The sequence below is a fragment of the Ptychodera flava genome, chromosome 16 (genome assembly GCF_041260155.1).
Source record: "Ptychodera flava strain L36383 chromosome 16, AS_Pfla_20210202, whole genome shotgun sequence".
Taxonomy (NCBI): domain Eukaryota; kingdom Metazoa; phylum Hemichordata; class Enteropneusta; family Ptychoderidae; genus Ptychodera; species Ptychodera flava.
The window spans coordinates 14,114,295-14,141,965 of NC_091943.1; the positions used below are offsets into that span (position 1 = coordinate 14,114,295).

The 27,671-nt window shown below is 35.6% G+C and overlaps 1 protein-coding gene across 2 annotated transcripts; it reads right to left on the minus strand.

Moving 5' to 3' along the window:
* Positions 1-4,750: 4,750 nt before the first annotated feature.
* LOC139114890 (galanin receptor 2b-like) lies at positions 4,751-25,254 on the minus strand. Of its 2 annotated transcripts, XM_070676821.1 has the most exons (5): positions 25,144-25,254; positions 14,802-15,169; positions 13,160-13,570; positions 8,128-8,343; positions 4,751-7,392 (listed from the first exon to the last, which is right to left on the minus strand). In XM_070676821.1, exons 2-5 carry the CDS (start codon positions 15,165-15,167, stop codon positions 7,195-7,197), a joined length of 1,191 nt encoding a protein of 396 aa, XP_070532922.1. In that variant the 5' UTR covers positions 15,168-15,169; positions 25,144-25,254; the 3' UTR covers positions 4,751-7,194. The 2 variants fall into 2 exon arrangements, with proteins under 2 accessions (XP_070532922.1, XP_070532923.1); XM_070676822.1 differs by lacking the exon at positions 13,160-13,570 and having other exon boundaries at positions 4,786-7,392.
* Positions 25,255-27,671: the final 2,417 nt, after the last annotated feature.

Sequence of the window (27,671 nt, forward strand, 5' to 3'; positions counted from 1 at the left end):
AGGATAAGAAAACTCTCGAGGTCCTCTCCGTCATCGACTGGCATCAGGGACTGTACACTATATCTCACATTTTTTCAAAACTTTTTTCCAACATAGCTGGAGTATCTCTTTGCTGCATAATTGAACCAGATATGAACTGAATATGCTAACGTACGTGTTTTACAACAGGTTCATCACTTAGTAGTACGCTTCACAGAACAATAAGATATCTGTTATATCACTATATGTAGCAGGATTTTTTTAAACTTCGCACATTACTCTCAGAGTTTAATCACTAATTACAAAACTTTATTCAATATGCAAATGAGATGTTAATTAACTTGACACTGCTCAATGGGACAATTAGATATCCATCAGATCAACATTTGTAGCACGTTTTATTTAATTTAATGCTGTAATTTTAGAGTAATGTCCCTAATTACAAAGTTCAATAAATATGCAAAGAAACCCTAAATTAACTTTACACTGTTGAATGATTCATAGCACAATTAAATATTTATCAAATCAATATCTGTAGCACGTTTTACAAAATGTTAGTGCCGAAATTTCAGAGTTATATACCTAATTACAAAGTTTATTAAATATGCAAATGAACCCTTAATTAACTTTATACTACTAAATGCTTTACAACACAGTTAGATATCTGTCGTCTCAGTATGTGCAGCAGTTTTCATCACATTTGATGCAGTTAATTTGGAGTTATATGACTAATTATAAGACTTCATGAAATATGCAAATGAGCTAATAATTAACTTGACACTGCTCAATGCTTCTCAGTAGAATTGGATATTTATCAGATCAACATCTGTAGCAAGTTTCATCAAATTCAATGCTGTAATTTTGGAGTAATATCACTAATTACCAAGTGCATTAAATATGGAAATGAACCCTTAATTAACTTCACACAACTAAATGCTCTGCACCATAATTAGATATCTGTCGGATCAGTATCTGCAGCAGATTTCATCACATTTGGTGCAGTTATTTTGGAGTTATATCACTAATTACTAAACTTCATAAAATATGCAAATGACCTATTTGTTAACTTGACACTGCCAAATGCTTCTAAGTATAATTAGATATATATCAGATCAATATTTGTTGCAAGTATCATCAAGTTTGGTGCAGGAATTTCAGAGTTATCTCACTAATAACAAAAGTTCATTCAATATGCAATGAGAAGGCAATTGACATGACACTCACAATATCATCATAATGTTTTAAGATTGTCATCTGTGAAAAGTTTCATGAAATTTTGTGCAGTATTTCTTGATATATGTCTACACTGTCATTACCGTCTCTATAGGGAAACCATTGTACGGAAAAAAACGATATTGCATAACTTCATTAATATGCAAGCCACACTAACCAAACTCTAATCAGTTCTTGCAAGTAGCATATGGTACCTGTGTACCAAATCTGACTTGAATCTATTCAGGCGTTTTGAGTTATCGTGTAAACAGACAGACACACACACACACACACACACACACACGGACAGACAGACAGACATCGCTATGACAATAGCCCACGTGTTTACACACGTGAGCTAAAAATCGATATCAGGTGCAAGTTTTCCCACAGGAATGGTACACCAGAATTGCTTAATATTTCTTCATACCCAAGGCATTTCGTTTAATTGGTTTATATTAAGGCAGCAGTTCAATGCCATAAAACTCAATGGTTATTCATTAAACTCAACATTCTTTACTTCTTTATCTGTTATCCAACATTTCACTCAGCTAGTGCTATCAAGCCTTTTCAATAAAATAGCTAATTGCCTGTGGATGTCAAAGATAAGCCTTTCAAACATCTATTCTATGACCTTCACTGACAGTACTTTAATGAAATCCGCTTGCTTAACACCCAGAGACGGAGTGCCCGCCCAAGAGCAATAATTGTCTGATCTATCCGCTGCATCCAGTTGAATGAAATACTGGCTAACAGTGATAAAGTTTGCCCATCCGGACCTGCTTTACTCTGCAGAACAATTGCTGTATTACATCCAACAAGATCAAGAAATTGAAAAGTACCGTTATATCTTTAGCAGATAGACTTGACCTGTTGTTCAATTTTTTCGAATCTGATCGTTACTGGCAGGCAGATGGCCGCTGTTAGACTTTCAATGTTATAATCGGCATACGGGAGTATCTCCGTTTTCCAGTTGTGTCGGGGTACAACTTTGCAACCAGTGCTATTATTTACCCGTACCATATAGCACCAAGAATTGGAAAAATACATTCAAGTTATTATTGATTCAATGCAAGCGCGTCGGTACTTAAAGCGAAGGTATCCATTTCAAGTTCACAAGTCTTTCTTTCTATCCAAATAATCATACTCATTTATACAGACAAATAATTTTGATTTTAATTTTATTAGTTCGATTATATAGAATTTTATTAGTTCGATTGTACAGAATGGTATGATTATCGGACATACTATGAAAAATGAAAATACGATGACTAATTATACCCTAGTAATAAGTATCCAAGAAATGCCAATGATAGATTTTACAATTTTTAGAATTAATATTCGATTACATCAAATATAAAATACTTGAAATGGGGAGTAAATACTGTACAAAAGAAATCAACATTTTTGAGCATATTGTAAATATTTGCATAGTTGTTAACACTATAGTGGCCACTCATTTTGCAGTATGTACAAAAAAAAAAAATGAAACATAATTCGCCAATTCTAAGTCATTACAGTATAATAAAACAAAATAGCGAGTACATGTACTCAATAGAAACTAATGGCACCATGTTTCAGGTATTACGCGCCTCAAATTCAAAAAATGTAACCTTTACACAAACCTCCCTTAACTTTCAACCATTCTCATAACAGAACAAGAATAAGAATCAGTAATCACCGTGCAAGTTTGGTAGCAGATAAAAATTATTCAACATTTACCGCAAATAGTATCTGAAATTCAAAATGGTCGCCATCTCTTGTTAACTCTAAGGAAATATTTTGTGCTTTAACAAAACTAAGAAGGTGGAAACTACACTTACCCCAGAAGCTTCAAAATGAATTCATAAAAATGGTAAAAATTTGAGGGTTCGGATACCTGTCCTGAAGGTGCATTCTCCAAAGTGAAAGTAAATACCACAAGCAAAAATTGAGTAATTGTTCTGCAAATATGCAAAAAATCCCGAGCAAATGAGAATATTTCGACCTATTGCACGGTATCGTAAAACTAATACAGATGTCGTCGAGCGCGTACACGATTTGAAAAAATGAACATGTTTGTGATAGTCCTTGACACGAGAACTTTGTTAGCCGTCTGCAACCATATTATACTTTCTCATAAAAAAGTACATGCTATGTGATATGCCCTGGCAAATCAGTTCAGAAACGTCTAATTGTAGGTACTGCTTATGCAAATCTGGTGACAAAAACACTGTAAGATAGACATAATCATTTTTAGCTCACGTGTGTAAACACGTGGGCTAATGTCATAGCGATGTCTGTCTGTCTGTCTGTCCGTGTGTGTGTGTGTATGTGTGTGTGTGTGTCTGTCTGTCTGTCTGTCTGTCTGTTTACACGATAACTCAAAAACGCCTGAACGGATTCAAGTCAGATTTGTTACACAGGTACCATATGCTACTTGCAAGAACTGATTAGATTTTGGTTAGTGTGGCTTGCATATTAATGAAGTTATGCAATATCTTTTTTTCCGTACAATGGTTTCCCTATGGAGACGGTAATGACAGTGTAGACATATATCAAGAAATACTGCACAAAATTCATGAAACTTTTCACAGATGACAATCTAAGAACATTATGATGATACTGTGAGTGTCATGTCAATTATCTTCTCATTTGCATATTTAATGAACTTTTGTTAATAGTGAGATAACTCTGAAATTCCTGCACCAATTATACTTAGAAGCATTGAGCAGTGTCAAGTTAATAATTAGCTCATTTGCATATTTTATGAAGGTTTGTAATTAGTCATATAACTCCGATATAACTTCACCAAATGTGATGAAATCTGCTGCAGATACTGATCCGACTGATATCTAACTGTAGTGTAAAGCATTTAGTAGTGTGAAATTAATTAAGGGTTCGTTTGCATATTTAATGAACTTTGTAATTAGGTATATAACTCTGAAATTACGGCACCTAAGTCTTTGAAATTGGGTACAGATATTGTTTTGATAAATATCTAATTGTACTGAGAAACATTTGGCAGTGTCAAGTTAACAAATAGGTCATTTGCATATTTTATGAAGTTTTGTAATTAGTGATATAACTCAAAAATAACTGCACCAAATGTGATGAAATCTGCTGCAGATACTGATCCGACAGACATCTAATTGTGGTGTAGAGCATTTAGTTTTGTGGGGAAGGTAATTAAGGGTTCATTTGCATATTTAATGAAATTTGTAACTAATGATATTACTCCAAAATTACAGCGTTAAATTTGATGAAACTTGCTACAGATGTTGATGTGATAAATATAAAATTGTACTGAGAAACATCGAGCATTGTCAAGTTTATAATTAGCTCTTTTGCATATTTCATGAAGTCTTATAATTAGTCATATAACTCCGAAATAACTGCATCAAATGTGATGAAAACTGCTTCACATACTGATACGACAGATATCTAACTGTATTGTAAAGCATTTAGTAGTGTAAAGTTGATTAAGGGTTCATTTGCATATTTAATAAACTTTTGTTATTAGGTATATAACTCTGAAATTTCGGCACCAAAATTTTATGAAACGTGCTACAGATATTGATTGATAAATATTTAATTGTGCTATGAATCATTGAACAGTGTTTAGTTAATCTAGGGTTTATTTGCATATTTAATGAACTTTGTAATTAGTGACATTACTCTAAAATTACAGCATTAAATTAAATAAAACGTGCTACAAATGTTGATCTGATGGATATCTAATTGTCCCATAAAGCATTGAGCAGTGCCAAGTTAATTAACAGCTCATTTGCATATTAAATACAGTTTTTTAATTAGTGATTACACTCTAAGAGTACTGTGCGAAGTTGAAAAAACCTGCTACATATAGTGATAACATATATCTCATTGTTCTGTGAAGCGTACTACTATCAATGAATCTGTTGTAAAACACGTGAGCATATTCAGTTCATATCTTGTTCAGTTTATAATGTAATAAAAATGGCACACTCCTCGCCAATTCTAAGTCACAACAGTAATATAAATACAATTATAGTGAGAACATGCACATAATAGCACATAGTAACAACACCTTTAATGTATCACGTTCCTAAAATTGAAAGGATTTAATCATTACGAAAACCTTTCTTAACTTTCGACCATTCTCTTAACAAAAATAACATAAATCGGTGGTCATCGTTAAAGTTTTGGTAGTAGATGAGCATTTACAGATACTAGTATTTAAAATTGAAATCGATCGCCATCTGTTAACTTCATTGGAAATTTTTTTTTACTGTAACAAAACTAATAAGGTGAAAACTACATCTACTCCAGAACCTTCAAAACGAAACTTAAGGTTCCAAGACAAGAAATTTGACCTTTTTAATCTAACAATTCTCTAACGGTTAATAAGCTCCGAACCCCTGTAAAGTATACATTTTCCGAAAGCCTAGATATACGGGAACATTTTGGTAACCACAGTGTCTCCATTATTTACATAACTATCACGTGACATGGTTAATTTGCATAACCTTTCAAAAAACGGTTTTCCCTATGTTTTGTCTCAATACTTCAAAATATCTGACTCAAACTTGCTGGAATGCAAGCTGTCACAACGCTCTTCCAAAGTGTGTCTCAGACTTTTTATATCTTGCTTAGTTTTTTTGGAGCACAATTTTAAAGAAATCAACTATGCTTAAATTCACTGCTTTAGAAGTTTTTCTGGCATAAAAACTGTTGTAAAAGGTTTAAAAAAATTCTGAGACACACTTTGGAAGACCCTTCAGAAAGCTTGCACTCACACAAATTTCAGCCACATATCTCAAAGCATTGAAACAAAACATAGGGAAAACCGATTTTTGAAAGGTTATGCAAATTACCTGTCACGTGATAGTTATGTAAACAATGGTGACACTATGGTAACCAAACTGTTCCCCTATATCTAGGCTTTCCGAAAATATACAATTTACGGGGGTTTTGAGCTAATTAAACACTAGAGAATTGTTGGTTTAAAATGGTCAATTTCTTGTCTTGGAACCTTAACAAGCTGTAGAAAAGAATTGTAAAAGTTTGAATATCTTTTTTCCGAAGGTGCATTTTCCGTCTGAGTCTTCTGCAAAAATGCGAAAAACTCCCAAGGAAAGGAGAACACTTCGACAGATTGACCAGCATCGTAAAACGAATACATGATTGTTGCCCTGGACACAAAAACTGTGAAGTAAAGTTACCCGTAGGTAACCATAATATACTTTATCATAAATATTAACATGCAAAGTGATATGCCCTTGCAAATTACCTTACCCTAATTGGAACAAAATCAGTTCAGAAATGTCTAACTGAAGGTACTGCTAATGAAAATAGCGTAACAAATCACCATAAGATAGACATATACGTTTAATCGTTGAATAAATTGACATCTATATTTACCACATGAAATTTTTTACCTTGGTTTAAATCCTTCGTAAAGAAAAGTATCAAAGAATAAATGAACAATTAACTGTGTTACACTAAAACAATTTTACAAATATTTGAAATGAAAATTTTAACTACTTTTAAAAAAGGGAAAAATGAACGAAGCATGTAAATCTCTGTGAAACACATTTTAACAGTCCACTGGTGTTAGATATTAATTTCCAACTCGTTTTCCAATTACGACAGTGGTGTCTAAGAATAAGATGTTAACTAAAATTATAATAATTGCCAAAAATGTACGATACTGATAATTTTTCTATAATTTATACATAAAACCGTTCAGATATTTTCATGGTGACGCTAGACAGGGAAACAATTACTTAGACGGCTTTCTTAAGAATATAGTTGCATCTATAATATAATAAACATATTATTTATTTCGCATTAAGTTAAAGCCAAAATTTAGCAAAATCGGCATACGTAAGTCTGTGTAATGGGAATAAAAAAAATACTCGTCAAAATTTCTATATTGAATTGTATCACACAAAAATTGAACATTGATACCCACAGTAAATTAATGTTGTGCCAAGTTCTAACAAAATTTTTATAGCAATGTTTGAGGGGACTTATAGATTGTTACATGGTCGTTGCTTCTGTCTTTGGGACCAAGGTTTCCAATTGAGAGTGATGTAATTTAGTTTTGTTGGTGGATAGACGTGACACGACGACGGTGACACGACGACGTTCCTCACGATTTCGGCTGTCCATGTTTGGTTGCCTGTCCTGTCGCTTTAGTAATCGTCGACAAGAGAAGCATATGCGATAGAAGTCACTCTGGGAAAGGAAGAGAATAAACATGCTGACATAAGAGGGTGTCAGGTGAAGTATTCTAAATAAAACTTCCTATGTTAGTGAACGTGATGACATTTTCCGGTCCTGTCAGGACACAGATCGATTGTGCAAGTAACATGGAAAGAAATTTGAGAGAAGAGCATCAGACGATAATTATAGGACATAATGTCATATTTTACACTCTTTCGTGGGCAAAGTCTCAAAAGTGGAATTGCCTGTACCATTAAATTAATACAAATATTTTTGTACACCGGTCTTATTGCAGGTTGGAATTGAACATGGAAAGGAATCATTGGATTGTCATTTCTCTCAAATGAAATTGAGGCCTTAGGACAAGGTAATCCTGGGCTTCCCTACATCCTCCCATCGTCACTGAGATGTTATCTCAATACACTAATTTCTAATAAAACACAACAGCATTTAAGCTTTGCTTTCGGCATCGTCAATGAATTTGTTTTGAGGATTTATCTGCAAGTGGTATTTCAAAATGATTGAAAGAAGCTAATTAATATGTAACAGTATATATTTGCCTCAACCGGTTTTGATATAAACCAATATGTGTAGAGAGAATTGCAAGGTGCACAGCCAATTGATATTAATTACTTTATCTAGTTTTTAACAAACATTCAACATGATTCTTAGATATGCCAAATAGATATCATTTGAGCTATATCAGAAATGTATACTTGAATATACAATGATGCATGTATTATTTACCCGGAAATTCTTACTGATGAAAACATATATGATAGGATTGAACACGGCATCTGATATAATCAACCAAATGTATCCGCAGGCTCTTATTATATTGATTGCCATTGGGTGAGTGCCTAAGAAATCTGTTCTGTGAATGAGTGCCACCATTCTGAAAAGGTGTATAGGAAGCCAACAAATGGCGAACATGATCACAGCAAACAGGATGCTGGTTATTGCCTGAAATAGAAAAAGTAATATCAGTGAGTAAGGCTGTGTTAATCGTTGGTAATTATAAAAGGCAATCAGTTGTGCATATTCTGGAGATAAATTTTTTTATTCATTTTTTTTTCTGATCTAAATGCAATTTAGCAATAGATTGAGGAAGTGAACTTCCTTCAACTAGATAAACCACATTTTCAGCTATACATACGTCATACTTTTAACAGTATAAATCTACGCAAACATATTTAATGACAACACACTTAACAGTAGTCAAGTGGTATATGTTAACAGATGGAAACCGTTATTTGTGTCATAACTATTAAAATATAACCTCCCCTCTATCTGTCTGCTTGAGCTCAGGGACTATTGCAATTGACTTGGTAGAAGATCAGGGGGACAATGTTCAAGTCTTGGACAGCCGGCCAGTTTAAACCAGTCCAACATGCATATCTGTATGATTTTTAAGATTTTGGAGACGTTGATAAGTGTAAAAAAAAATATGCTGGAAAATCTTACAATCTCATATACCGTGGACGTTCTGATACATATAAACTCAACTGGGTTCGAGACATAGCACTAGATGATTTGAAAGACCTGTTTAGTGTTGATAAAGCTGAGAGAATGAGCAATGATGGACCACCTGACCATCTTGTGTACCAGCAATGGTCTTATACACTGGAACTGAGGCGGTTCATCAAATGGCACTTCAAGATTTCAGAGATTTTGAGATGACGATAAAAACGATAAGAATAGGAGGTTTGCTTAAATTGTTTTTCAATTTGTTGTACAGTAGCCATACTGGAACATTATAACTGAAACTCTTAGTGCGACAGAAGCCGAAGAAAAGCGATGATATTGACATCAAAGAGTAAGCATTGCAGTGACAGTGTCATCATTATCGGATGGTCATATGTAGCACAACATAAGATTTTCCAACGAAATAAGGATATATATATATATATATATATATATATATATATATATATATATATATATATATATATATATATATATATGATTTTACCGCATTTACGATTACTTTGGTGATTGCAAGAGTTTATGAGGTGGTAAGAATAAATTATATTTTTTTATTAAAATATAGTTTCACAAAGGAGGGGATAGGTACAAATGTTTGACAGTGATATTAATTTTGAGGCCATCTACAATCATGTAATTTCTGGAGGGGGGAGGGGTGACTACTTCTCCTGGAAGACACTGCAAATTTACCAACTACGAGTTAATTCAACTGTGGCATAAATCTTCATTTAGGTTCCCATGTTCTCAATACATGTATTTTGAAGCAATGGGGAGAAATACTTCTTGGGTTGTGACAACTAGTACCGAAATATTGAACAAGGTGCTAAGAAATTCTGGATGACACTACCTTTAAAGTACTGTTTTCACTCCCCCCCTAATTTAATCGCCAAGGCAGGAAACACAACAAGCAAAGCTGCCAGCAGTGAAGTTGATGAATGTTGAACAAAACTACGATTACAAGCTATTCTGCAATCTAGAGAAGGTGTTTCATAGAGCTGAAAGGCTGTATAAAAACGTAACTGAACAACACGGACTTTAAGTGACCTGTTGGCAGGTAAAAGATTGGTAACAGGCATATCTAACATATACATCGCACAGGCCCATTAACATTAACTTCTCGCATTAGGGGTTTTCTCAAAGGTAGACGTGCAAATTGACAATGGAGGCACCACAGACCAAGAATCACTATGCCTAAAATGCGATTTATTACGGTGAATAAAGCTTAATTTATTTTTTTGAACTTAATTTATTTTTTTAATGAAGAAAAACACAGTTTAAGACATTAAAGGAAATGTTAGCTTACTTTATAATGAAGTCGACTAAACTTCATTGACTATTGTCGATGATATTGCTAAAGACAGAAGTGGGACACTTACGAAAACTATATCTAAAACAGGATTCTTCAACTGGCAGCTAGCTGCACTTATTTGAGCCATTGTTACAGGGAACGTTTTTCAGGAGATAAACATTATCCCGAAAAGAAGTTTAACAAAGATATTTCAAGGTATCATTAATGACAACGTAGGAAGTATCATTGGAAAAAATCGCAAAAGGAAACTCGACGGTCACATCGCAGCTGAGTTAGAAATACACCCGGCAGATAAATAGCTTCAATTTTATGCGGAGGTTCTCAAGGCTCTAAGTTTTCTTGCTTACGGTGAAGTCTAATTTTGAAAATTATCGTACTTCTTCTCAGAATAGAAGGATGTGTCCTGCTCCTGAATAGCTGACCAAAACCTGTTCTGACCAATTGAATGTCAATTAACTCAAAAAAGTGTGCCTCCCATGGCTGAACACCATTTGTAAGGCTCTAGTTACGCTACTTATGCCGATAAAGTAGTAGGGCCACTCTCGTGATGTCACTTGTCTAACACTAAGCTAAACTAGCCAGAGAAGCTCATGTTTCGACATATAATTACCATATACCTGGAATATAAACCTATTTCCAATATCACGGATTAATTGAAGCACTCAATGCCCTAACAAAAGTTCGTCATGTTTATTCTGAAAAACATAAATAAATTCCACTCGTTTGAAAAAAGTTCATCTTCTGACATTCTTTGACAAAATTAAGAAGACTGGTGTACAACCTATAATCACCCAATCATCTTAATTTGCCACAGGGAACTTAACATTCCAGTTTACCCTTCATAGCCTACAATACTCTAGTTCGATGCAAAAACCAATAATATTTGTTCAACTTCTTACAAGCTTTGATGGATTCTTGTCACTAAACATGTTGTCTTCATATCGATGTAGTTATAATATTCCGTCAGTGTAAACCTTGTCTATAGCAAGTCCATCACTTTATAAAAATAACCATCTGTTTCTTTAGAATAGAAGATGGGGTATAATAAACTGCAAAATTTGGCTTTGGCATTAACCTGTTTCATTGGCTTCCACACATGGTCGACGGTTGTCATCTGTCAAACTAAGTTCCTCCCAGTCGTCTGTAGGGATCGGAGCTACGACTTCGCTGTCTTCAATCATAAAGCATCTGCTGCTTTCATGAGACGCCTCAGTATTTATATTGTTGTTAACGGTACACTTTAAAGGTAACCTGGTACGTGGGACGCCTTTCTGTATCATTTGAAGGCCTTTTCACTCTGATCTGATAATTTTTCAAGGTCCATGTGCTATGCAAATACCTTCCAGGCCACAACCTGACTTGTTTTACATGTTTTGGTAAATCAATAGGTTTTCGATCGGATTCGAACTAACAACGTACGGCATCGAGTCACCTAGCGAAGAAATCACAGTCAAAACCGCCCGGCCAAATCCCTACCCTTAAAAAGAGTGGGTCAATGAGCGGGCTAAGTTGTACTGTAAATTGTCAAGTACTATTACATATCAGCCTGTTAGGCCATGGTTGAACTTCCCCAGTCGTTCGTTCACTTTGCTAATCTGGGAACCACCATCTTCTATCTTCTATATTAGTGTGCAAAATATATATTCCTCCCTATTTAACATTTTTGGTAGTAATAAGACCAGCGGCAGGGAAGGCAACCATAGGGAAACCCAAAAGAACAATATGTCTTCCTTGCCCTCATTTATGTCAATGATTATAGTGTCTATCTCAGCTGTGTGTGTCCTGATGGCAATACAATTAACCATCAGATCAAACTCCCTCTATGTTCTTAACTTTGTACATGGAAATAACCAAATGAAGCTTGTGATACAATTTTGCAAGAATCCTGCCATCGTAGAGGTTGAATATTGTTAATCAAGTTCAACCAGTGCACAGTCAGCTCTTCGACCCGGGTATTGGTATGAGATTATTGCCAAAAAAGGCCAAGACGGGCACTGTTAGTACATTGCCATTTACCACTGTTCAGCAATCTTGCCACCTGCTTACTTGTCTTTATTAGTGCTATGAAGGGTATAATTTTCAGCTGCAGTGTTGATCTCTTTTTAACTTAATGACGTTCAGTAATATTTGTCACTGTAAAATATTAGCCCAATGGGTATCACTGGCACAGATAGGCCGCTCACGGAATTGTCCATACGGAGCTGTTGTAACTGCTTAACTACTGTAACTAGTGTAGACTCAGCCCTGGCTGCTACATTTTTTGCTACATAGTTGAACCAGTGTAAGGGCTACTTCAATCATGCTAGCTATCAAATATTGGACAATTTCACTATTACTTATTCTGCCATATTCTTGGTTTTATCAAAGTGTTAAAAAAATCAATATTTTTAAAAGAATAAATTTTAATTGCATTTTCAGAATACGCAAGATGTCAAAAATGTTCATAATTTGCAAGAATATTTGCTGACGCATGTAAAAGGCTGATTTATCTGGCTGATGGGATATTTACGTTAAAAATTACTCCTTACGGCAATAATGGAGAGAAGTGCTTGCAAATCATTTTTAGGCATACTCTGTGGTAATACAGAAGCTTCAACTCAATTGCATGGAGGCTTTCAGGACATCTGTTAGAACCTGTCATCTACTGCTGGAATCCCAGATTAGCTTTTCCACACTACGACATACACATGTACATGTGGATCCAGTTTAAATAAGTCAGCAATGCGGATAGAAACATCCCCATACTGGGAAGAAGAGAGCGTCCCAATGCACAGATGCTTTTGTTTTTATTTTTATTAGCTTGAAAGCGCTTTTTTAGTTTTAGTTTCATTGTAATACTGGTTTGTATGATCAGTTGCAGATTGAAGCACAACTACAATGTATGTGTCTCCTTCCTGATTAGAAAGTGTCGGCTTCAGTTTAACTGACAAGGTAGGAGATTCTACAAGAGAAATAAGTAATCATGGCATGGTATTTAGAACGTGCCTTTCGATTGGATCGTGCTTTCATTTTCTCGTCAGCGGACCCAGGTAACTTGTGCAACCACAGCCTGGCAACAGCGCGCAAGTAACAAATTCCGAGTGTGACAAGGGGTCCAATGTACATCAGCAGAAAGACGATCCACATGTATACTTTTCTACCGTCAACACCACCAACCATTTGCCAACTATTGGTACACAAAGCAATGGTTCTGTTCTCAACAAGGGGGTAATAATTCAGTTGGTTTGAGATAGGGTAGGGGCAGCAGATGACAAGGGCTGCAACCCAGATGAGGATGATAGCAATAATCCTGCGCATTTTCTTAGCCTTCGCTTTTGTTAGCAAAGGATACATTATTGCTCGATATCGCTCTATGCATATGGCTACCAATGTGAAGATGCTGACAATCTCGGATGCCTGTAAGGAGAATTAAATATAAGCATTAAATGTTATTAAATATTTAGTATGGTTAATTGTCTCATCAGATTTTGAACATGGCCACATTCATTCTCAGACTACAACCGCACGTAGTTTCATTGCAATGAATGATGGTCATACAAATTTCTCTGAAATAACATGAAATTGCTGAACGCATTCTCGTTCCTAAAGGCAAGCTCTCAAACTTATCAGACAAAATCACAGTCACATTGCATTTGTACATGGCGTAGCAAAAAAGATGACATTTGCTGTCTGTCTTAGGAAGACGTAGTTGTCCGGCAAAATCAAAAGCGCAATTCAAACAAAGGGAAGGACACTTTAAAGCTTTGCAATGCAATGCAGAATAAGGTAAAGCATCGTAACGATGGAGTGCAATCCGAGCAACATTGATATTCTTCGCAGTTAATGACTAAACATTTCTGGATCTACATACTGTGTAAATGTTTCTTAATACAATATGCACAATGGCATGCCAAATTTCGCACTTCAAGTATCAGATGATGCGGCAAACGGCAGTTGTAATACTGGGCTTTATGCAAATAGAAGAGTTACACCACCGAGGAGAAAGTCAGTAACTTTGGACACAAAAACCTTGTTATAATACACAGAGGTGACATGACGATTCTGAGTGGTTTTACTGTGTGTCAGTTAAAAATAATGAATTTTCAGACATCCTGATCCAATGCAATGAAGGCTGAATAACACGAAGACTGTGATTCTTGACGGAGATGTTTGATCTCTCTTGTAAAATACTAAATATACCACGCATAATCACCTCGTAGCTATATTAACACTAATTATTTAATGAGTTTATGTTATCGTTTGTTCATATCTATTGTATCATGGAAACAACGCTTTTACGCTACTGTTGAAAAACTCCTTTTTGCATAAACAACACACAAGGATCCTCAGGCAAATATAACACTCGCTAATATTAACACCAATCGCACCAAGACATGGAACGAGCTGTGTGCACATAAGACCAGATGAAATGAGATGAAACGAGACGAGATGAAACGACGCGAAATGAAAATGTGATAAAAACCACAGTACCTATTAATGGCATAAAAAAGTCTCACCTCCAATTTTTAAGAATAAACAAAATTAAAAACAAAACAAAAATGCATATAACACAAAATATAACTTAACAACGATAATACATAAATCGTTTCTACATCAACGGCTTGAAGTAAAATAGATGTACACTTACCGTATGTAAGTAGGAGACCAGTTTACACATGACGAAACCAAATATCCACTCTCCCATGACAGTGCTCTTAAACAGAAATGGTAAGCACACAAGGCTCAGAGTCCAATCAGAAATCGCGAGGTTGAAGATCAACGGATTAAAAGATTTTTTCCCCTTCTTCTTCGCATGTGTTAAAACCAAAACGACCACGATATTCTCCACCACAGACAATGCAACACCGACACTGAATATTACTGTCAATATTTTGACCACACTGTCATCTATTGTAGGGAGTACGTAACGTATATTGGCGTCATCGGTGTAATCATCTATCTCTGTTGACGGAGTTGGCGTTAACTGTGTTATCGTTGGAATATTACTCGTCATTTCTGAGAGAGAGAGAGAGAGAGAGAGAGAGAGAGAGAGAGAGAGAGAGAGAGAGAGCACATCTGCGTGAACTTTGCAACACAATAATTGTTATAAAATGGATGTACAGTATTTGTAGCGTCAAGAGTATTCTCATTGCACGGCAAAGTAACTGTCGATTAATCTGCCTCATTAACAAGTCTTCAAATATCATTATTAACAGTGATATTGGCCAACCATTAAAGTAAGAGTTGACTGATCAACTTCTTTATTGCACTGCTTTCCTGTTCCTCGCTGTAGTCGCCTTCTCGGCGTTTCGTCAGTTTCCTTGGGTCAACAGAACAACACCAGAGGTATAACACCAATAAACTCCTAACTCTCAAAGTGAATGCCATAAAGTATGTTAAAAGTTCCCTCTTAAGAACTAATATACCACATGAGCAGTGTTGAATTTAGGACGTGGCCTTACATTATTGACGCGCAATATCTTCAAAGGACTCGCAAACAAATTGTCGAGGCGGCATGCTGGCGCTTATGAAAAGTGTGAAGGTATAAAAGACTTGGCGACGTGACTTCATGCACACATGTTGTTTTAAAGGACCATTTAAACAAGTTGATATTACAAACGTTGGTACAATACTGTTTCTATTGGTAAAGTGATTGATAGGTAAATGTTTATTGTTAGCCGAATTTGGATACTTTTTTGCCAATTGGACACGTTGTGCCCATTGGACACTTGGTACCCTCCCTAACAAAGCATTGCACAGACATCAAAACCGTGTACACGAAGGAAGGTTGGAATGACACCAGCAAAGCTATAGACATTCGTTAGTGTAGAGGAACATACTTGCCTTTTCGTTTTGCTATTGACTAGATTTTATTTCATTTTGAGGTGAGACATTTTCTGTTCCTGTTAAAACGGACACCTAAAGTCTGTCATGTCACAGTCACAAAATTCAAGTGTCTGTGTGTCGAGTCCATGCATGACCTCATTGCTGTGGATACCCATGGCGCACGTAACGATCAACCTCAGTATTAGACCAGCAGAAAGTTTGTTGTCTTGTCAATGCCGTTGATTGGAATGATTGTTAAATTTAACTTTAACTCTGTGTGCGTAAACGATACCCAGGCTGCAGGTTACTTGTACCTTTGAGCCAAAGTTTAACTTAAAGGGATATGTATATATTATGGGACCGAGTCGACACAACATTGACTGATTAATCCATACTTGAGCGAGGCCATGGAAATATTCGTACCGTTTTAAATATGATAACATTAGATGCCAAAAGGAACGCATATTTATAAAATATTAACTACAATCCTTTTTTGTTACAGAGTGAAGATCAACGGATCCAAGATGGCGAACTTTGGAAATACGGAATGAAAATGCCCGTTTCATTATCTGCTGTGAAAATAAACAATAAGTTTTAAAAAGATCGATCAGTCTGTTTCTGGATTTGGTGACTTGAAAGAAAAAAATTAATGATACTTTCAATGTTTTTGCTTCGAATTGCTCTTTTTTATCTTTTTTATTCAATGTAAACATCCTGCTAACTTGTACTATAATGAAAGTAATTTAATAATTCTAATGGCGAGGGGCCAAAGGTCCCTTGGTTCTACAATCCTAGATTCAAAACTGCATGATATGGAATTTTCATACTATCAAACCAAAAGTCTTCAAAGTTTGTTTATAACATTTCGGTCGGAATACTACCATCTGATACTGTGCAAAACCTATCCAATTCTTTTTTCAGAGAAACAGCATGGCGTTTTATGAATTGCACTTTACCTGAAGCATTGGGTGGTTGGGTACTACGAAGAGTTGAAACAGAATATTTTATAACTGCGCAATATGAATTACCAGAAACACCATTAATTATTCAAATAATTAATTTAAGGCCACTTTTTATCAATGCTCAAGGGATGTCCTTAGCAAGGTGTAGCTTTATGAACAGTCAAAATACATAACGAATAATCTAGTTAAAATTGGATGACCCCGTTTTTGTTCATCTCAATATTTATACACATATCGACTTCTACAGCACGTGGGCTTGCTAGAGATGTGGCAATTATGACATGTCGGTTTGTAAACGATTATTATTTGTAATTGTTGTTTTCGAAAATTACAAAATAACGGCTCCTGCAATGCTTCTTTCAGCTTCAATTCAATTAAATTAAAATCAAGGTCTTCATCTTTTCAACAAATCCATTCATGAAAAACAATTATTGATTAACAAAACAAACAAAGAAACAAACACACGGAAACAAACAAACAAACAAATAAATAAATAAATAATAAACAATAAATAAATAATCAATAAATAATAAATAAATAAATTTAATAGAAATCATGGGACACATACTTTGAGCGGTTGCAAACTCGAGATAATAAGATTTGATTCTGTAGTTTACACGTACATATTTTCTATAGTTCATCTTTCACAAAAAGGAATTGAACCCTCTTTGATAATAGAAAGTTGCTATTTACTTTCCGCTTTATTTTTTAATTGGAAACTATTATCATCAATAGTGAGTCAAAGAATAATAATAATAATAATTACACCATCTCACTGATTTTGAGAAATCAAAAACTCTATGAGTTAAACACGAACTTCCCCTATAAAAGTCGGATTATCGTAAATCTATGCAATTAAAATGCCACGTTACTAATCGGACTTGCCGTATTTGGTCCTGAAATGCATGTTTCAGGCGTTCATTGTCATTGAATCTTGCATATGATGTCTTTGAATGTGTAGCAACTAAACTTGAGTCTAACATAAACTGAAAAAATGTTCCTCTTTTGTCGAAGAACGAAAATGTTTCAAAATGTGTTCCCAGTACCACCATTTGACGTTTTTTGGCATATGTCACGAAAGTGCTCATCGTGATTGTTCAAATTTATCATACGGCCAAAGGGATTCAAAAATTCCTCCCAGTGTATTCAAATGGCTGCATCAGCAGTAATCCTCCTATTGTGCGCCCACGGTCCAGTAACTTCCCGTTTAAAATACATGGCATCATTTCCCTTTTCCTGTTCTGCCTTTTATCCTTAAAAATATCGTTTCGTGCAGCTAATCAGTGAAAACCACCTACGAATACAATTAACCGTGATCAACTTATCTTTTCTTCATGAGTTCGAATATCAAACATCACTCACAATGATAATTACTCATTTTGAAGTAAGACATTCAAATCCTGATCAATTAGTCTCTCCAATATTTAAGGTAGAACGCGCCCCGAGGACACAATTTTGGACTCTCATACTTTTACATTTCGTTTCTGATATAATTCTAGTAGGGGGTTCATTTTAAAGCTCTTGGTGTAAGAAAACGTTTCACCGGTTTAGTTTATCGAAATTCGAAAATTTTATTTTTCTCCATACAGTTAAAGCAGCGATGGCGGCCTTTTTGAATTTTAAATATCGGAAAATCTTGAGTTATTTGTTTCCCTAGTGTCAAAATTTGCACGGTGACCGCCAATTTTTATTCTTGATTTTGAATGAGAATGGTTGAAAGATTCCTAAATGAAAGTTTGAGCAAAAGTTTAAGTCTTTCACTTTCGAGGCGCGAACTACGTTAAGAGCTAAACGACTAACACATATATTTTCCCCAAATTGTCATGTAGTCTTTCATAATTCTGCACTTCATCACTTCAAAGCAAATTATTCTATTTTACTTTTTTCTTGAAAATTGTCTGTTTCACAAATCAATTTTTTAAGAAAAAAAGGACACAACAAAAAAGGAAACGAATCATTGACGTTTGCAGAAAATACCACATTCACAAACGTATCCCACCATGTTGTGTCATGTTTCCTGCGTATTCGCATTTCTTATAATTTGTATACACATCAATTCATTCTCGACAACACGTTTGATACACTTTCCAATCAACATCTTGAATTTTGAACTGAAAGCGTTGCCATATTTGCTGTGTCTTGAAAGCAATGTGCTCGCAAAATGGGGTGTATTTACCTGTTGTTGTTACAAAAGGCACACTGCTCTCCATATTTACCAATAACGTTTGTTTATAGACTTTTGTGAGAGGAAACGGAAAGCGAGCTCAGTAAATGTTTTAATTTCGTCTCACACTACCCTATTACATAAATGTTCACGGTCAGCGCGTCCACCCTTATTCATTCACTGTACGGTGGATACAGTATATTTTATGACCATAAATAAAAACAAAATGTACCATTCATTCTCGGTTTGATTTTTTCTCTCATGTTTTAAATTCATTTAGTCAGATGTTCGTGTTTGCTATCTTGAATATTGGAATGCAGAATTAAGGGCTTCGGACTTCATGACACTTATGGCACTTTATGTCAACTTCTTTTCCTTTCTTAACATATCACACAATGCCATTTCAAATCGACAGTGCACGCAATAGTGACGATTCACCGTCAAAGGTGTCTGTTTGATGCGATGTTTATACGATTACAAAGCCTTCGAGAGAATTTATTTCAAGCATTGCAAAACTTAAAGGAAAGTCACCCATTGCCATTATCGTTTTGATACCAGACGGCAAAGCCTTCTGTGAAATATTTTGTCAGCATAACATGTTTCGAAAACACTGCGCTATTTGTCTAGATAATTGTAATAAAGCACTGTTTCACAGATAGAATATCCAACTACAGCTATTGAACTCCTAAAGGGAGAGCGGAACACGCCCAAAACCATAGCAAGACCGTGTAATGGCTATTCACTCGGTCTCCAATTTTCAAGTGATATTGATATCATTTGAAACTTGGAGACCGGTTGAACTGTCACTTGTTTATCAGCATATAAAGGAAACACAACGTGGTGCGTTCTGTCGTGATATCAAGCGGTCAGCCTTTTCCGCACCTTTTCCTGGTAATGATCTGATGCATTCAACCGCCAATTCAAATTACAATCCAATTTTAAACTCACATATCGAGACTGTCACGAAAGGAAATCTAATTAAATTAGCAAAAAAATTACACTTAATTATACATCGAGGTGACAGCTTTGGGTCAGTCTTGACACTTAATGGCACATCTCTTACGTGGCATTCTGATCATTCATCAGGTTTTCCCTCAAGGAAATATTGCAAGTGACGATAAAGAAGACTTCTCGTGAACCTATATGGTTAAGGTAGAACGCACCTCGGGGACAGACATTCGGACTCTCAAACTTTCACAATTCTCTTCTGATATACCACATGTTGGGGCCCATTTCACAGCTGTTGGTGAAATAAAACTTTTCACCGGCTAAGTTTTTCGAAATTCGAAAATTTTGATTTTTCTCCATAGAGTTAACACAGGGATGGCGGCCATTTGAATTTCTAATATCGGTAAATCTTGTGTAATTTGTTTCTCTAGTACCAAAATTTGCACGGTGACCCCTATTTTTATTCTTGATTTGAAAGAGAATGATTGAAAGATTCCTTGAGGAAAATTAGAGCAAAAGTTTAAGTCTTTCACTTTCGAGGTGCATACTACCTTAAGGTAGAGACACACGTTAGATGATACTTATTTTAAACTCACTTTTTCTCAATAAATTTCACTTTTAGACCCCGCACATTATATATTTCTGTTAGCCCTATATCTCAACATTATGAAAATATGTTTATTTCCGAAATCACAGTGTTTGTGACCATTTCTCTCAAAAATATGCGTTTTTGAGTTTTTTTACCTAAAAAAAATTAGGTGTTACAGGACTAGGGCGACTTGAGATCTTTTAACAGAAATCAACAATAGAGTAGTCTGGGGAAAAAACCGTGTCCCAGATTTTTTCTATTCCCTTTTGTTTTAGCACAATAAGGTGTGAAAGTAACAACTCTGGGTTTTTGAATAAATTACCGGGTTTCGTTCACTTCAGCAAGAATTTCTCTTGTTCTATCAATTTTACCGAAAATCTGGGACACCGTTTTTTCCCCAGACTACTCCATTGTTGATTTCTGTTAAAAGATCTCAAGTCGCCATAGTCCGTAACACCTAATTTTTTTTAGGTAAAAAAACTCAAAAACACATATTTTTGAGAGAAATGGTCACAAACACTGTGATTTCGGAAAATAAACATATTTTTCATAATGTTGAGATATAGGGCTAACAGAAAATTAATGTGTGGGGTCTAAAAGTGAAATTTATTGAGAAAAAGTGAGTTTAAAATAAGTATCATCTAACGTGTGTCTCTACCTTAAATAAAGTAGTTGTTTCCGTTACGCATCTGTATGATCAATTCATCACGAAATCATCACCATAAAGCCAGTAACTTTTGTTAAACGCGTTTCGTTCGAATATCCATCAAATGCCAGACCTTAATTCAAGAGTATTCCTAAATGCATTTACATATTTCACAAAACGCACTATAGTATATCGCTAAGGCATGTCTTATGTTAATTCTTTCATAGAAAACATAAGGAGAAAAGAGCGTCTGATGCCTAAGCCACATTAAAGCAAGTTTGAAGCTATACGTTAGTACAACTGTTCAAAATTTCTGCGCTAATGGCTCCAGCTCTTGGACTAGATATTTGGCTTCTGTTGGTGTATCGATTATTATAAATGCACCTGTCCCCATTTACAGTTGAAGTCTGGGTAATTGACACACAAAATTAGGTAATTACCCAGCAACTTGGCTGAACAGTTTGCTCTGTGACCTGCGTTTACCTGAACAAGAGTCTGTTTTATAAGGAATCCATCAAACTCAGCAGGCAGCTTCTCCACTGTGTAAACTCATACCTTTACTAGAACAAACCATTGCGACTAATAACCAGTTCATTGGGAAATAAACACAATTTGTTGAAGTTATAATTCAAATACCAAGGGTGAGACAAGAACAAAATGACTACAAAATATCATGTTTTACACTCCACAATATTGCATTCTTTCTTTTTGAAAGCTTTCCAATATGGATATCAGTTTACTCAGTGGAGGAGCTGCATGCTGCGTTTGCTGGATTTCTTATCAGTCTAAAGACAATACAACAGACTTGTTGAGGTAAACACCATGTTATATAGAAAAACAGTGCCAATTAGGGATGGACCATTAGATCACGGGAGGGGTGGTCACAAACAGGAAAACATTCCCAAAGCAAAAATATTTAGGGACAAAACTTTTCAGACGAGTTCGCAAAATAAAAAAAATAAAATCAGAACGCAAAAAAGATAAATCTGACAGTTTACTTAGAAACAAATAGCATAACATGACCCTTTCTCTGCGCGTGAAGTGATGACCTGCGATATGTGTGTTTACGAATTCTACAGTAAGGAACTATACAGAAATTCCAGGGAGGGAGGGCCGGCGTTTCTGTAGGAGAAGTACACATACCCGTCACAGTTTAATATGCTCAGGGGGATAATGTCTGGATTTAGCACGGTCCATGCTCTTTCCTGTATAATTTCAAGAATATAGCCTCATAGAAGCAATGGCCGAGTTTATAGATATCTAAGTGCAGGTGGGCAAGCCTAGAATTGGACATCCTCATAGCCAATGACGTATATCGATAGAGTGCTAAAAGGTGCGAAAAGGGGTTTCATCCCACAAAATCATTCATCTTATGAATGATGAAGCATTCGTAGTTACTGATTTACATATGCATATTTGTGAGTCGAGGTCAAAAGTCATCTTGGTCACGTGATATTTTGGCAGCAAATTTTCCTTCCATAACAACAACTATCCACCTAAAATCAGACCTGAAGCTTTATTTGGTAGCCCGTGATTAGATATGCGCATATTTAATGAGTTACAGGATGATATGAGGGGCAAAGTTTAACAGAAACCCTGAAATTTAGGTGTGTATTTTGGTCCCATGTACAAACAATCGTAAATCGATACCCGACCTCAATGATATCTTATATAGGATAAGATATAGTCATACCTAGTTGCAGAGCTGTCAGGTAAAAAGTCATAGAAAACTCTGAAAAATAATACTATAAAAATCATTTTCTCAAAATTGACATGGCTCAAGACTTTGACGTGTGCAATGTAGCAACCTGGCCATATGATCTTCAAAGTCAGAGAACAAATTTTTGATACATTATAGTCGCGCCAGCGGCTTATTGACTACGCATGTGCATATTCATAATATACTATGCGAGTAACCGGAAGTGTACCCGACTTTCGTTGGCGCCGCCATGTTTTTTGAGTGCTCGTAAATAAACAAATACGAAACGTGCTCGCCATTATTTATTAACATGCCATTAATTAAATATATTTTTTTTAGCGAGTAATTATTATTATCCACCCTGTCGCTGATAAAAATATCGTTACTATCACGCCTAAAAATAGAAGAAAGAGAAAGCTGTCGTGCATATGAACGGGAACAATCGCAAAGATGCCCTATGTGTCAACAACTTGGTGCAAAATTTGCCCGTTTTTAGACTTAACGCTGGTTTTTAGCTTACAATATCGGAAGTTAGGCGGTACAGCTACTATTGCAACGTTTAGTGATAAACACACTAGTAGTAGTGATGCAACGTTAGTGATAAACACACTAGTAGGTATCATAGTAAAAATTGCCAATTTATGTCGAATTTTTTACAAATTACAGAAAATCTATACCTACAGGGTCTGAAATCGTGTACATGAACTGTTTTCATCAGAGGGTGAACCGGTCATAGTGGTACAAACGTAAAGAGAAAGTAACAATTTGGCCCTAATTATATTTTATCCTTTACGATAACTAATCATGAATCAATACAAATAACTTTTTTAATCTCAACGTCTGGCGCGACACCAAGGGCTGAGCCCCATATAATATTATGCAAGTGAGATCAATGTTCGTATTCAAATCCGAGATGGCCGCAAGAGAAAAGGTCTAAGTATTATTCACATGGACTGGGATTGTGACACATAGATGGAGGGTCACTGTTTGTTGCACATGGAAATTTTGGAGGGTCACTGTTTCCTTGCAAACGCTTTGATCGAATCCCGTTTGGGTTATAGTAAAAAAATTATATTTTGTAGGGACACTATTTTACGTCATTTTGAAAACCCCGACCTCCCTTCCAGTAATTTAGATTCGGTCCCTTAGTGCAATAACCTGTGCCTCAAAATGTGGGACATACATATCGCAGTTCGCCACTTCATGTGTATAGAAGGCGCCGTTGAAGCCCGAATGGTGATTTATCAGTGTCTAGATGTAGGTCGATAAAGTAAATAGGATCGAAAATGCATCTGTTTCTAGCTTCAACTGCAGAACATGAATCGTGAATAGCGGCATGTGGCACGCGGCCAGTGGCGTTTGAATTAAGCTTACCCCGTTGACACTGACTTTATATGTATGGCCTTTGTTTGTGTTGATGATCAAATTCAATTGCATGCTTTAATTTAATTTTCCACGATAACAATGCATATGACATACTGACAAGCTGCATTGATGAACTAAATACTGGATTTTTCATAATGCTGTAGGAAATAGACGAAGACTGCGGTTGACACATGTAACAAAAATATTGGAAATTTTGTCAAAAGTTAGAGTTACTGTACGGTTAAATTTTACGAAAGGTAACAAAAATTATAACGAAACATCAAATCAACGCTTCCTCTACAAATGGCGAGCGGGGGTCATCAGGTTTTTATCATCAATTTCTAAGTTGGGTGTCATCAAAAGTTTTCTTTTGTTCGGGTAGAGGGTCATATTATTTTGATAGGGCGCAAGAAAATGTGCCGGTCCACCCCCGCGCTCTAGTAACTCAACGCTCCCTGAGTCTGAGAACCGACTTGTATGGTGACTTTAAAGAGAATCAGAAATCAACGCCGATAATTAAGTGAGTGAACTATTCGAGAAGACGTCCCCTCTCGACGCTGCATTACTTTGCAAACCATCCAAGTGAACATGTCGACAATAGTGCTAATAAGATGTACTACACATTTCGTTAAAAGATAAAATACAGTTTTAACAATGGTTAATTGAGAAAGAGTAACTTGATAACCTTCATCGACGCTAAAAATGCAACCCGTAGTACGTATTCCCTTAACGAGTGTTGGGTCTAAAACACATAAAAATATCAAGGTGCACTAGATCAGATGTTGTCTTACCTTCAAGACTTCGAGTGTTCCGTGTTGAAACAGTAAAGTCGCTTTATTTTGCACAGAACGTGGACTACGTGAAATTATATGATGTCTCTCTTGGTGTTCATCGAACGGAATGATCAGTTCAATGCTTAGTAGAAGGACTTGCGCTAATTTTAGTCGTGGATTTTAATATGTAATAAGAGGGTGCTATCATAAATCGGTATCATTTGTGCTGCGCGCGAACTTCGACCTCGTCTGGTCTCTTCACACCGTGGCATTGAATAATGGCTATGGTATTATAAATTAACGAGATCACTAACATGTTGTTTGGGTTTTATACCGATTGTCTGAAAGTATGGTTTAACATGAGATCGAAAAGCAAAAGAGATAACAAAAAGACATTGTTGTGGAATTCCTTGTACAGACTTTTTGTACCAGTAGTATATCACATATTGCATACTTTTATTTTTAGTAAGGGAAGTGAAGAAATCGACATTTCAAAACTTTCAACAAAAATTGTCTATAAATTGTTGTTAGAAGACTTCTTAACGAATACAAATGCAATTCAAATGTGGAACAGAGAGTGTAAATGTGTATTTAATGAAAGAAATGTATGGTTATTAGCGAAAAAAGTCACACCAGAGACAAAATTACATAGCTTTCACTGGAAATTACCATACGACGAGTACCAACAAATCTCAGATTATTTCAATGGAAATAAAGTAGATACACTAAGACACAGATTTTGGGATGGTATTGCGGCCAGAAATATTTGGGAGATGACAGAAAATATAGTAAGTGATGTTGTAGAAAGTAGGGTTACTCTAAAGTTTGAAACTGTTATAGGAGGAATAACTTTGAAAACAAAGAAAATTAAAAAAATTGTAAATCTTATTATTTTGGTTGCAAAATGGTCTATTTATAAGTATCATGTCAGTAATATTCACAGAACTTTTTCTTCAATAATGATATTAACAAATGAGCTGTATCTGAGAGCGTTAGCTCAAAAACTTGATATTCTACTTAGTATTTTTCAAAGAATGTAATTTTGTCATTATGAAATGTCAAAACTTATGAAAGACGAAATAAATATACATTTAAATAAAAAAATAAATTAACGAGCAAACACACTTGAATTTTAAGGATTTAGATTTATTCCGCCAAGCGCATATATTTATATGGCAATAATTCAGTAAATTGGCTTCGTTGGTGGACTCTGACCACGTACGTTTCTGTTGCAGTGTTACATATCAGCAGTAACAATTTCGCCACATCGCCGGCGTTAATAAACAAGTGATGGTGGGAGAGAATTGAAGGATGACCTGAAAATAATAAGATTACACTGGGGACTCGAAAATACTGTTGAACTAAAACATGGACATTTGATATGAGACAAAAACCTCACAACAACGCTTGCAGTAACTGTTGTGGAATACAAACCCCATACAGGGTCTTTCTCACACCCATAAAAGTAAGCACGGATCACATGAAACTACGCCGGCCAATTTGTTGTGTCAAGAAAAAGACGGCTTGTTATGAAAAATGTAGTAAACATAGTGACCTAGACTACAGTGACCCTTCCGACAAGTGCAGAACGTTTTGGAATTTATACTTACAGTTATAAACAATTAATTGGGTTATTCTGCAAGCAGATACTTTGAAACAAAGCGTGCGTGTTGCCAGTTGGCACCCGTTGGTTGACCATGTGCAACCTCTGTAATTTTCTTTACACACGCAGAAGGCAACAGAATAACTTCGAGAGGAATAGTATGCACACATTGGCCGGCCATATGATATTTGTTAAACATAGTTTCTTTTTGAGCCCTTGTCACCAAGAACAGTTTTCTGATTTTGTATCAAAAGAAAACAATATTTGGTAAGGCTTGTTGTGACAGGCAAATAGCCATTACAGCATCATAGTGTCGTTTTTGCTGTAACTCTGTTTATTAGTTTCAACTGCAAGTATTGACACTATTTTAAAAATATTGCTCGTGTTAATTCTTCCGAATTCGTTGATGATTGTTCAAAAACCTCTGTATACATTTGTATTATTACAAACATCCTTTGTGATCCTATAAAATTGATTCATTATACAGATTCATCGATGAAAATTTCATAGAATGGTCAATTAGAAACAGGCAGCCGACGATAGTGAACGAATGTAACAGCATTTTCGCCGGCTGTGGATCATAAAAGACATGTTATTAAACAGCACCGAAAGTGATGTCCCAAAAAACGTCACAAGTGGTTATACGCAAAAGTCTGATGGTTTGACGCGACAAAACGGCAACATTTTCTTTGTTTGTCGACAATGTGAATCCATCGGAGTTCAGTGTCGTCCTCTAGTCTATTACAAGTCAGTGCGTTACATCAGTGGATGGACGAATGCCGTGTATTGTGACGATATCATCAATGTTTTCAGACGTTTTGTTTTGACATAGGGTAGGGCAAAGTTTCCGAAAGATCACATGCTTCACAGCTGGATGTTATTTTGAGATGCTTCAGAGCGAGAAAAAGCTTAAATTTACCAGCAGAGAAATTTACAAAGTTGA

Excerpts from the sequence above, each read along its gene's own strand:
- LOC139114890 (XM_070676821.1), bottom strand. The coding sequence starts at position 15,167 with ATGACGAGTAATATTCCAACGATAACACAGTTAACGCCAACTCCGTCA. Across the intron at positions 13,571-14,801 it reads TGGTCTCCTACTTACATACG|GCATCCGAGATTGTCAGCAT; the intron begins GTAAGTGTACAT and ends TTCTCCTTACAG. Across the intron at positions 8,344-13,159 it reads AAGCACGATCCAATCGAAAG|GCAATAACCAGCATCCTGTT; the intron begins GCACGTTCTAAA and ends TTTCTATTTCAG.